This window comes from Arachis hypogaea, chromosome 12, assembly GCF_003086295.3.
Source record: "Arachis hypogaea cultivar Tifrunner chromosome 12, arahy.Tifrunner.gnm2.J5K5, whole genome shotgun sequence".
NCBI lineage: Eukaryota > Viridiplantae > Streptophyta > Magnoliopsida > Fabales > Fabaceae > Arachis > Arachis hypogaea.
In genome coordinates this window covers 98390896-98403207 of record NC_092047.1, presented here as the reverse complement: position 1 = coordinate 98403207, position 12312 = coordinate 98390896, and the positions used below count along the sequence as shown (strand labels likewise).

The following is a 12312-nucleotide window of genomic DNA, read 5'->3' as shown; positions in this document are numbered from 1 at the left end:
AACATTGTCCTTAATGTTTTTCGAAAACTCTGTAGCTCTGTAAACTTTGTTATGCAACAAGGGTCTTGTTTTTTGGTTGGAATAGGAACTTGTTTAAGCATCAGCATGCGTAGGCCACATTAATTGTTGTTAAATTCTGGTGCTGTGAATATATGGAAATTGATGCTTCAACAATGGATGACATCACATAGAGAAGTTAAGTCCAAAGAAAGAGCATGGCAGCTGCATGCAGAAGTAGATGGGATATAAAGTAGAAATGAAGGATGTAAAAAGGAAGCAGAATCTTTTCCTGCTTTCAATTGATAAGGAAAATGAGCCAATCCAAAACTGAAGTGCATAATTCCTAAATTATGCTACTCTGTATATTTCGATAATATTTTGATTTACTGTAGGTTTGAATAATAACTATTTCGATTGTGAATTATATTCTATCACCTTTTATATTTTGGGAGATGGAAGAAAAGATAGATGAAAACAAACAACTCATCTAGTCATCTCTAAAATTATTAGGACAAATTGCAAGCCCTTATTCCTTCACCATCACCACCATTGTTCATCTCCCATTGCCACTTGGCGTCTTCAACACAAACAAATTAAAAATTCGTAGCTTTGATCTCATTGCAGTGAGTTTGCAAGCATTTTTGTATAGAAAAATATGGACTTGCAGCAGTTGGAACAGTATCATTCTTAACCTCATGAGAGTATTGAGTAATGAGTATTCAGACATTATTAAAAGTTACTTTTTACATACAAACATACAGGATTTCCTCATGTAAAATTTGAGTTATCTCAGCTTTGTTACAACAGCAAATCAAATGAATTCAATTTCGGATGCTCCCCAGTTAAACTTATCACTGGGAGTGGGGACTGACAAATAATTCAGTATAAAGAGAAAGGAACGTTAATGAAGCGTTGTTCCTCTCAGTTGGAATCTGGCAAAGACACCACATCATCCTCAAAGAGCTTGACCTCGCACAATCTTCCACCTGCTTCATCGGCAAATGCTATCTTTTTCCTTTCTTTTCGCACTACCTCTTGGGCTGCTGGAGGGCCACCTTCACTTAATTTCTGCATTTAATCAAGGATCCAATAATGAGTCAAACATGAAAAAGGAAATAGAAAACCATATAAAACTTGTTTTAAAATCAGGAGCTTCGAGTCTATTAATACTATGACCGAGGAAGAAGAACATACCATTATCTTACAGAAACGGTTGCAATCCCTTGCCATGAAAGACAAGCATCGTTTTGCAGCTTCTTCAGCTCTTGTGGCATTTTTAACAGCCATTCTTGCCTGAAAAATCAATTATCGATAATTAACAACAAATATCAAAATACATCAATTGACAAGTATGGCTCCAGCCCTAAATAGCAAGAGCAAAAGCTGAAGTCACTATAATCTGCTCAGTACTAATCATAGAAGGAGTGTGTCATGAGCCACAGAACATGAAGGGAAGATATTACAATTACAATAACAATTACTGTAATGAAGACAGAGCTTTCTGAAAGGAGCCTAAATAATCATTTAGAACAGAAAATCCTCTGGTAAGATCATGTGTGTTACACTATAGAGAGGCCAAAGATGAAAGATCCAACAAATATCACAAACTTGCTTGTCAAAATCTATCATTAGAATTGCAGCATAGGTAGCACATTGCCATAAAGATTTGGTTTCCTCCCTCTTTCCAGATTGCAGAACAAGCAAGATCTACAAGAACTAATCTAGTGTTGCAAAGCACACACAAGAGACACCATATATACTATACAAAGTATTCTCATGGAACAACTACTCGAATTAAAGCTTCTAAAATTACGAGGGTATAAACCTATTCCAAAAATGTCAAATGTATACTTCCAAGCGAAACTTTGGTTAGTTGGCCTTTTATTTGTTTATAAAAAATACTATTTTTATTTGAGATGTTCATTTGTAATTTACTATGCAAGCTCTAACTTCACGATTTGATCCTCTAGAGGATAGAGCTTGTGTTCCTTTCAGGAATTTCAGCCTTCGACCTCATGCTTAACCGAAAAAGAAAATAACTCTTAAATGTAACCAAGACAAGAATTGTTCATAGTTTTACCAATTATACAAGCATAGAGATTAATTGTACCATATTTAGCCATCATAGCATTTTCTTCTTTTTTTCATTTTTCTATCATCAGAGCACTTATATAAGCTTCATGCGAGCTACAAGGATATAACAAGGCTTCAATTCAAATTTCCAATATTTAAGCAAAATCCTTTAAGATAATAGGTTTCTGATTATCATACCTCATTTACTTTATATCTCAGTGATGTATTTAGACAGAACTCAGATCGTAACATGTCATCCACAATTTCCTTCATTGACTTCAATTCCTTTGTGAGTTTCATTGTCAAACATTCTACATCGTGCATCTGCTGCTGTGAAAATGCTATGGCACTCTTAGAGCAACTCTGAACAGAGTTAAACCCTATGCGGTTGGCCGGGCGAGAAGGACTCTTGAAAATCCCTTTAGGCTGGGAACCTCTTTTAGAGGTCTTAGGAGTAATAATAATTTTGTCGGGGCTATCAGTAAATCCTGGTCTCATATTATCATTAAGCCCTTCATCAGCATCACTCTTATTAGTCTGCTCACCATATTGTAGTTTACCCTTGCAACTTGAATGCACTGTATCCCAATATAAGGATCAGGATGTAATAAAAAGAAATAGCATATATAGAAAGAACAAAAAGTCTAATTATATATTTATGATAAAACAATAACCCATCAAACACACAATATGCAAACAAGGAGAATTATTGAATGAACATCTATGTTGTATTTTATTCAATAGAAAAAGCCAAAGCCACTAACTAGAAAACCATATATTTGACAGAGAAATGAACCCACAAAACACAAGATTTCTGGAAAAAGCATTTTACTTTAAGACAAGCATATTTTGTCACATTGTTGGTCAAGATGATAGAAATATTAACTGTTTCAACTTTCAAGCCTTGTATGCCTTCTTCACCATCACCATCATGGATTAAATTTTCAGTTATTAGGATTACTTCTCATGTAGTGAATAGCTAGCTATACAACAGATTTCTACTCTTTCAACAGTCATGATTTTCTAAAAAGTTATTTCCTTTTTCATGGTAGTTCACTTTGTATTTCAATTGGCATTTATGATCTAGATCACTACATAAAATGTTAAAACTAAATATCTTAGGCACCTACTCAGATTGTTTTTCTGAATTAGATGTACGGACTCCATGGCTTTACAAAGCTTTTCCTGGGAAGTGGGTGAAATGGTCTGCAGAGAAACCAAGTAATGAGAAGCAGCAGAAAATGAAAATTGAACTAACACAAAAATTTAGCAAAAAAGAGTCACCTTTCTGGTTGATAACAGCCTTTCAGGACGATGCACCTTTGAGCAATCTTCATGTTCTTCCCAAGAATTCAATTCATCAGTAGCCTCATCATTGATATATCTCTTCTCATCATCATGTTCCAAAGAAAATGATTCCTTCTCCTCACATTGAGATGAATCGTCTGAGACACACACCAAAGACTCACCAGGATTGAGGCCATGTTCACTAGTAGAGGTGGGTTTTGCCTGAACCTCAGCACCAGCTGTAGACTCATCATCTTTACAGCCGTCACATGGGGAAGCATTATCATCTCTAGACCCTGGAACCAGGGGGTCAAGGCCTTCATTATTGGCCTCAATGCGTAGTATAACTTTGGTGTTACTGTCACCATCAGGTTGATAATCCGAAGTATCAGAGTTTTGATCTTCAACCAAAGATGCTTCCAGTTTGGGGATGCAATTGGGATCTGGATGAATGATACCTTCAGCACTCTTGAATTCTATTGCTGGAAAGTTTGGAGACTGGTCATTGTTTAGGTCTGAATCACTCATAACGTTATCCATATTAAATGGCCATTCAATCCGTAATGGAATAAGATCAGCATGCTCTTTACAGTCATAATTGAATTGATTCTCCAAATTCCATTCATCAGTTATCTCTATCCCTTCTTTCGCTACTATGCAAAAATAGTCATCTGGCCTGTCCATACAATCACTTTCAGGAACCTCAAATTTCACTTCAACAAGAGCAGTTGAAACGCCACTGACGGGTGGGGACACCTCATCATGTAGGACGTCTTCAGCCTTGACAACTGGAATAATCTCTTGGGTAGAAGTAGAGATTGGGTCTTTAATGCAATTTCTCTTCTTGGCCTTCTTTGATTGTTTAGATCTCCAGCTACCGAGAGTCTCCATGAAATCAGAATCATCCATTGCGATTTGCTTTTTCTTGTGATCATCCAGCAATGGTGAGGCTTCAACTTTAATTTTACCTTTAGCCGGGTCAGTACTTTGTTTTTGTTTTCTCTTCCTTGTTTTGCACCTTTGTTTAATTTGGTTTAGCGTAAAATTGTCAGAATCATCCTCGACCAAGTTGATTATCAGCATATCATCATCATCATTAGGACTACTTTCTGAAGAATCTGATTCACTTTTCACTGTTACTTCCTCCAATGCATCAATGCAAGATCTTTCAACTTTTGCAGCATTATGATTAAAGGAGAAGCCATCATATATGTCTTTGACATCTTTAAATGAAAGTCTTGGTCGCCCACAGGTAATATTGAGGACTTTTGTAACTAAACCACCATTAATAGCCTGGATGAAATGCAGTTGGCCACAACTCCGCAGCTCCATTTGGATTCTCTATTAGGTATTAACAAATCACAATATTTGCACTATTTTCTTCCGATGTTTGCGACTAATAGTCAATCAAAAATTTGAACCACTGAAAACAGTAAAACCTAACATTATTAGAAGATGAATCTAAGGATCAATCAATCATGTTCGCACAATTACACATGCTTTGAAACTCATAAAGAAACTGAGGTAAGGGACAGACAGAAACCATTAAATGCAAATCTAAAGCACAAGTTTCAAGATATCAACATTTTCTTCATCCTATTCAACAATGGGCAAACTCTAGCGCACTCATGCAACCTACATTAATTTCAACATAACAGTACCACAGTAGTGTTTTTCTTAGTAATAAGAAAATTGCCACCAAAACAAGATTCTACATATGTGTAGGATACAAGCTAAATCATTCTGATTAAATCAAAGATGGCAAATACCGAATTTCTAGTGGCAGCACTACCAAGTAAGAATCCTCAAATAGAAGCTGAAGGCAGACCAACCAAAAACAAAGAAAGAAGCAAAACTAATAAGCCTAGATACCAAAGGTATGCTATTATCGGATTAAACAAATCTTGAGAAATTATAAGGCATTGGTTTCAAGCCATAAGCACAAATTACCAAGGGTTTGATTAACCTAGAACATTCAAAATCAAACTCAGTAGCTGGGAACTTCAAATACTTCTCTCCACATCAAGAATTACAGAAAATTAAATTGACAAATAATAATAATAATAATAATAATAAACGCAGAATTTTGAATTTATCCTTCAAACACTATAGCTCAAAATTTGGGGGAAAACATCAGCAATACTTCTGAAACGCAAAAACAAGTCTGCTTCCAAATTGTTACACAAAGAAATATAGAATCACTAAAAAACAATAGAGCAAAACATTTTCAAAGCTGAAAATAAATATCCAAGCAAAATAGGACTGAACCGAGTTATTGTGGAATTGGAACAATTCAAGAAATAAACAAAAGTTGAATAAAATATTTTACACTGATCCCTCTCTGCACAATAAGCCCTCAGAAAAACGGAAAAGAAAAAGAACAAAGGAAAACCGCCAAACTTCGAATTCAAATCTGCACAGCAAATTCCTTACGAGAAAAAGGCATATGCACGAATTTCTTAAATATAGAGAGACACATTGACATTCTCAAACACTAATTAAATCACTAGAAGAACAGCAATGAACAAACATAGTGCGAAATTGAAATAAAATTGAAGAGAACAAAATAGCAAACAGATTTAGCATTTTTTCAGATCTATAAGACAAGAAGACGGTATTGGAAATTAAAAGACGGTATCGGATTCATTCAGTAAACACTCACCAGAGACGGAGTAAACGGAAACGAAATGCTGCGTTTGGAAGGAGGAAAAGAAGAGAGAAAACACAGATCTGAAATCTGACCTAGCCTAGAGCACGCTCGTGAGAGTGAAACAGAGAGAAGGCGCGAGAAAAAGAAAGAAAGAAAGAAAGGGGGTAACATTGGAAAAAGGAACAACTGAGTTTTCTTATGTATAAATTACGAATTAAAAGCGCGCCAATTCGTTTTGGCGGGACTGACTGCTGCACCTTGAATAATTTAATCCCGTACTTAATAAGAGTCTCTAAATTAGTTAAAAAAAAAAATTAACTAAATTTATTCTTCAAAAATTTTAAATTAGTCGTGTCGATCATTTCATTATTTTCGTTGCTAATATGGTTAGAGTTTGCAAATGTGACATATTACGAATTACTAACACTACAACACATATTTGATAGTTTTAACTGGGGCTAACAAAATAAATTTATAAAATTATATCAAATCAACCCCAAATTAAAGAGTTTTAATGCTTTAAAATTCTCTCTTAAATATATTTTGATTTGATCTAATTTCATAAACTTATCGTATTAACAACCAATTAAAACTCTTAAGTGTGTGTTGTGGTGTCATTTAACGTATTACGTCAGCAAACTTTGACGTCGTCAACAAAAGAAGTGACGAAAGAACTGACCTGATTAATTTAAAATCTATGAAGGACAAATTTGATAAGAAAAATCTTTTGGAGACCAATTTGGAGAATGAATGATTTTTTAAGGATGAATTTTATCATTTATTCTATGTAATAATTTATTGGGTTAATTTACTACCAATTTGGTATTTGAAAGATTCAGTCACTAACAAAAAGATTCTTGAAAAATATTATCGATAAAACAGCTCATGAATGCTTTAAAAATACGACAAAAAGAACCAATAAATATTATAATTTTTGTAAGTAACAAAAAAAAATTTATATTTAGCAAACAACTTATTCATTAGATCTAAATTTTTGTGGCAACATTTGAATAAATATTTAGAAGGTGCACAAAAAAATTCGGAGCAAAATTTGATCTCTAGATTTTTCTTTTTATTTTTAAAAAAAGGTTTAATTACTCTGTTAGTCCCTATAATTTTGCAAAATTTTCAATTAGGTCCCTAAATTTTTTTTTCTTTTAATTGGGTCCCTACACCAATTTTTTTTTCAATTAAGTCCCTTTTGGTAGTAGTTGCCTTAGTTATATAGGGACCCAACTAAAAAAAATTTGATTTAGGGACTCAAATAAAAGGAAAAAAAAAGTTTAGGGACTCAATTTAAAAAAAATTTGGTGCAAGGACTCAATTAAAAGGAAAAAAAGTATAGAGACCTAAGCGAAACTATAGGGACCAACAAAGTAATTAAACCTTAAAAAATTTTGGTCATTTACAATATAAATTTTTTTTAAAAAAAATCACTTAACAAAAAATTATCAAATTTTAGAGATGAAAAGATCATATTTTTCTAATAATGTTTTATAAAAATTTGCATAAAAAATTTGATCTCTAAAGTTCTTTTTTAAAATATATATTTAATATATAGTTCTTTTTGTTGTGTTTTTAAATTTTTTGAGAACTTATTTGTTGTTAGCATATTTTAAATTTCGCTTTGTGAATAATGTAAATTTTTGGGTATCATTTTAGTAGTTTATTTTAATTTATTAAATCTCACCTAATTAGATAATTATATAATCAACTATGTCATCAAAAAGATTTTAATAGAATTACGACTTCTTATTTTGAAAAAAAAAAAACAAGAATTTAGTTTTTATTTAAAAAGAATTATATTAGTCGTAACTAGAATTTAGTTATTTTTATTCACTTTTAAGGGCTACTTTGAATCCCATAACGTAGATTAAATAGGTAGGAGTCTTGATGAATCGGATCGTATATGTAAATTCGCGGTAATTATTCGCATCCGATCCGCAAATTATGAATGTGATCTGATCCGCAATTTGATTGGATCGGATAGAATTTGATCGAATCGGATAATTCAATCTGCACTCTTAAAGGATCGGATCGCAGATATCTGGTCTGTATCTGTAGATCCGCGTATGCGCATATTAATAAATAATATATGTATATGTATATGTTAGTAACATTACTTCAGCAACCTTAAATCCCTAATTTCACATTTCTCCCTTCGAATTTTGGCGCTGCAACTTTGAGGCATTCACTCTCCGCCACACTCAGACACTAATCAGCCACTTCTTTTTTGACCGCCACCGAAAACTGCTCGCCGGCTATTCCTCCTTCCTTGTCGCATTCTTCTTTTGCAGTGTTGCCATTGTTCCTCGCGTTGCCGCATTCATCCCTCTTCATCACATTTTCGCCGCTCCTTCTTCAATGACCGTGGTTCTCACCGTCTCTCCGCTCCGCCGTTCTCGCTTCACATTCTTACTGTCAGTGGCACTCAGTTTCGGCCACATCATTGTCCACCAATCTGTTCCACTGCCATAGTCTTCTGTTCTCGCCGCCTTGACGTCCTACGTGCTCGTCGCCTTGCCGTACTCGGTTCCTGCTACATCGCCGTCTTCCGTTCTCGCCAGTTCACCATCTTCTATTCCTGCCAGTTTGTCATCCTCCTATTGTTATTGTTTATCATGAATTATGTTGTTGTTATTGCTTATTTGTTTATAATTAGATATATGAATTATACTATTATTATTGTTTATATGAGGTGCAGCTATTTTAGACTTTAGTGTTTTTTAGGGTTGCTGATTTATGAATAAATAGGTTTAAAAGTGTAAAAAACAGAATTTTATTGGATTTTTTTATATAGAAATATATTTTTTAAATAAGTTTCTTTAATGTGGATATACCCGTTATCCGATCCAATCCGCAAATGTGTGGATCGGGTCCGACATTTAAAAAACTGGATATTATATTCAATCTGATCTGATGAGAATTGTGCGAATTTGATCGAAATTTCAGCCATATCCGATCCGATCCGCGTATACCCCTATAAATAGGATATTTCATTAAAGTTCACTGATATCAAACTCGAACCAAACCGGTTATGATGGTTTGATATATAAACCATTTATGCAATTAAACCGATCAACTCCATTTTAGCGCGTTCAAATTCAGTAAAAATTGTTCTTAATTAGACTCAGCATACTTAACAAGTTCTAGCCCTAAGCACACTGGTAATAACATCAGTGTGCTTTTGGCAAGAATTCCCAAAGGTTCAAAGAAGGGTACTCAAGGGAACCTATAAAGCATGGAACAATTAGGCTATTTTACTTGTTAAATATACTATTTTTTATAAAATATATTAAATATATGTAATAAAATATATTTTATATATTAAATTAATTAATTTTGATATAACCATTTTGACTAATGATCACCGGTTCGATAGAATAACACGGTATTTTTGACCCGGGGTCAATTGTTAGGTCGGTTTTTTTAATAACTATACTAAAGCTAGGTTATTATCTAAAAACAAGCATTATATGACTCAAGTACATTGTCAAATGAGTAATGCTCACTGCATCAGTGGCTGGATATAGTACAAAGTGAGTAAGTATTCTCAAATTTTTATGGGAACGAGGATAAATGAGCTAATTTACAAAAGTAAAAATAAACATAAATTGTAATTTGGGACATGAAATATAAACACAAGAAAATCTATGGAGTTAATGAATACCGTGATGAGAAAAGATTAAGTTTTTGTGCCTCTAAGATACAAAGGGAAAATAAAGGTCAAGGAGTTAGACGCTTTAGTTTTAAGTTGTGGTATATAAGAAAGATGAAGAATAAACATGAAATAGACATTGTCCTCGATAAATAGTAGAAGAATAATGTGGTAGATAACATAAGGGTAGGCGGATCATCACATTAAAACTAGTAATAGATGGGGAGATTTTTATGTGATTAGTGCTTATACACCATAGGTCGGTTTGGAAAAATACTACAAGATAAGATTTTGGGAAGATTTGGAGATTGATCCAAGAAATAACTATTATGACTTGACTCCCGAAGTGGGTATAATACTAAAAATTGGCCTTAGTATGCCTCTTTTGGGGAAACAATGGCCCAAAAAGGTGAAATTTAAGCCAAATCCATACTAAATTATGCCGAAATCAACATGGATCGAACTAGTATTTTCTCCAGATTTTCTGCCATTTACTATAAATAAAGGCATGAAATTCACCCCAAGTATGCAATCTTACACAAAACATTACCTTTTGGACCTTTATTTGCTTAATCCTCTAAGTCACTTGCAAATACCCTCACCACTATTCTGTTAGATCATTGCTCACTGAAAATTTATCTCTCTCCTTAGCAGAAGCTAACCATTCTAAGGATTCAGATTAGTACTTTCATAACATTAGGACTATTTGTCCTCGACTGTACCCCGATGGGAAGCAACCGAACGACATGACAACTGTCCAAACTAGAACCAAGATTTATAGGATATCTCAGAAGGCACTGATGAAAACCCTTATCTCATTGGCACCACACCAATCAAGGGACGCATTAACTAGGATGTCGTTTGGAAGAGGAGCAGGTCTCCTAAATTCAATCAATGAAATTTTGGTCACATATAAGTGCTACTTTCATGAGTTATTTAATGAGAACCTTTCACAATTGAATTGATTATACATATGGGAGGAGAACTAAAACTTCAATCAATATCAAATAATTTGAGAATTTGAATTTAAGAATGCCTTAAAAAGATAAAGAATGGTAGATTAGTAGGCCCAAAAAATATACTAATTAAAGTTTGAAAGGTTTAAAAGGAAAGGGTGCGTCATGACTAACTTACTTTTTAATATGATTTAAGATCTATAAAAATGTCAAACCGATAAAGGAAATAATATCATGGAATCTATCTTCAAAAATAAAAGAATTGCACAAAGGTGTTCAAATTATAGAAAATCAAACTCATGGACCATATTATAAAAGGATGATTAAACTAAGGTTGACTCTAGAGACTAAAGTTTCAAGAACTACTTTGGTTTCATACTGGGTAAATATACTTTAGAGACTATATACTTATTAAGAAGAATGATAGAGAGCAAAGCTACAAGAAGGATCTACAATCAAGATCACAACTAGTGTCAAAATCCAAAATAGTGTAATAAGAAATTTCTCATAGTTGTAGGATTACAACAAGGGTTATATTTTAAACTCACACCTTTCTACTTCAGTTTTATAGGTATTTTCGAGTATATTTTAGAACACATACCATGGTTCATATTTTATGCCGGTGACATATTCCTTTTAAAAAAATTATGGGAGGATATAAATTAAAAGTTGATGCGTGAAGACAAGTATTCAAGTAGGTTAGTCAAAATGACAGATTGCTTATTACTTTTAAAACTTAAGAATAGATTTTATTGCATTTCTATAAGACCAATTATGTTGTATGTAGTGGAGTGTTGGCCGTCAAAGGATAAACATAAACATAAATCTAGTATAGCCGAAAAGAAGATGTTTCGATAGGTGAGTAGTTATATGTGTATGGATAGAATAAGGAATGAGGATATTAAAAAAAGTTGGAGTCAAAAGATGGTAAAATCTCATATTAAGTGGTTTTGACATGTGTGAAGATTGATAGAATATCCATTGAGAATGATAGACCAAATGGAAGATAGACTAGTGGTTAGAAACAGTAGAAGTCCCTAAAAGTTTGCATGAGGTGGTCATGTGATATCCCTGCATGACAATCTCCACACAAACGTAACATATGATAAGGTTCAATAACATCATCTAATTCATATAGTCGTCGCTACTTAGTAGGATAAAATTTTATTATTGTTATTTTTTATTTGTTAATAGATTTTATTATTGTTATTATTGTTGTTGTATTGGGAAACTATAACCTAGAAGTTTTTTTTATACTTCTTTTTTTGTATCAAAATGGGACTAACGCCCAAAACTAAATAACCTCCATGGTAGATTGGGACATAACCATCTCTCTCTACAATCAAAATTCAAAATACTCCCTAATTCACTTCGAGGGTGATCCACAAAATGAAAACCTTGATGGATTGAGGCTCTCTTTGGTGAGCCAATCGGCACAACGGTCACCTTCTCTATTTGATGGGTGAGCTTCAGATTCCAATCTCTTTAAGTGAGAGTTGCAATAAGTCTTACGAGGTTATTTGGGTGCTCTTCAAGCTTTCATTATTGTTTCAACAATTTAAAAATAGCTCGAAAATAGTATCAACAACCAGTTTCTTGAATCCAAGGTCCCATGCTATCTTAAATCCATGGATAATACCCCACAATTCAGCTTGGAATGCGCTACATACTCGCAGATTCGCCATGTA

General features: G+C 33.6%; 1 protein-coding gene across 1 annotated transcript; it reads right to left on the bottom strand.

Moving 5' to 3' along the window:
- Positions 1–702: 702 nt before the first annotated feature.
- LOC112727819 (uncharacterized) lies at positions 703–6179 on the bottom strand. Its single transcript, XM_025777729.3, has 6 exons — positions 6023–6179; positions 3358–4783; positions 3204–3279; positions 2272–2651; positions 1195–1293; positions 703–1068 (listed from the first exon to the last, which is right to left on the bottom strand). Exons 2-6 carry the CDS (start codon positions 4690–4692, stop codon positions 922–924), a joined length of 2037 nt encoding a protein of 678 aa, XP_025633514.1. The 5' UTR covers positions 4693–4783; positions 6023–6179; the 3' UTR covers positions 703–921.
- Positions 6180–12312: the final 6133 nt, after the last annotated feature.

What these genes read in the sequence shown, in the direction of transcription:
- LOC112727819 (XM_025777729.3), bottom strand. Translation starts at nt 4,692, where the DNA reads ATGGAGCTGCGGAGTTGTGGCCAACTGCATTTCATCCAGGCTATTAAT. An exon ending in GGCTGTTATCAACCAGAAAG is followed by an intron (nt 3,280 to 3,357) that starts GTGACTCTTTTT and finishes GTTTCTCTGCAG; the next exon opens with ACCATTTCACCCACTTCCCA. An exon ending in ACCGTTTCTGTAAGATAATG is followed by an intron (nt 1,069 to 1,194) that starts GTATGTTCTTCT and finishes GATTAAATGCAG; the next exon opens with AAATTAAGTGAAGGTGGCCC.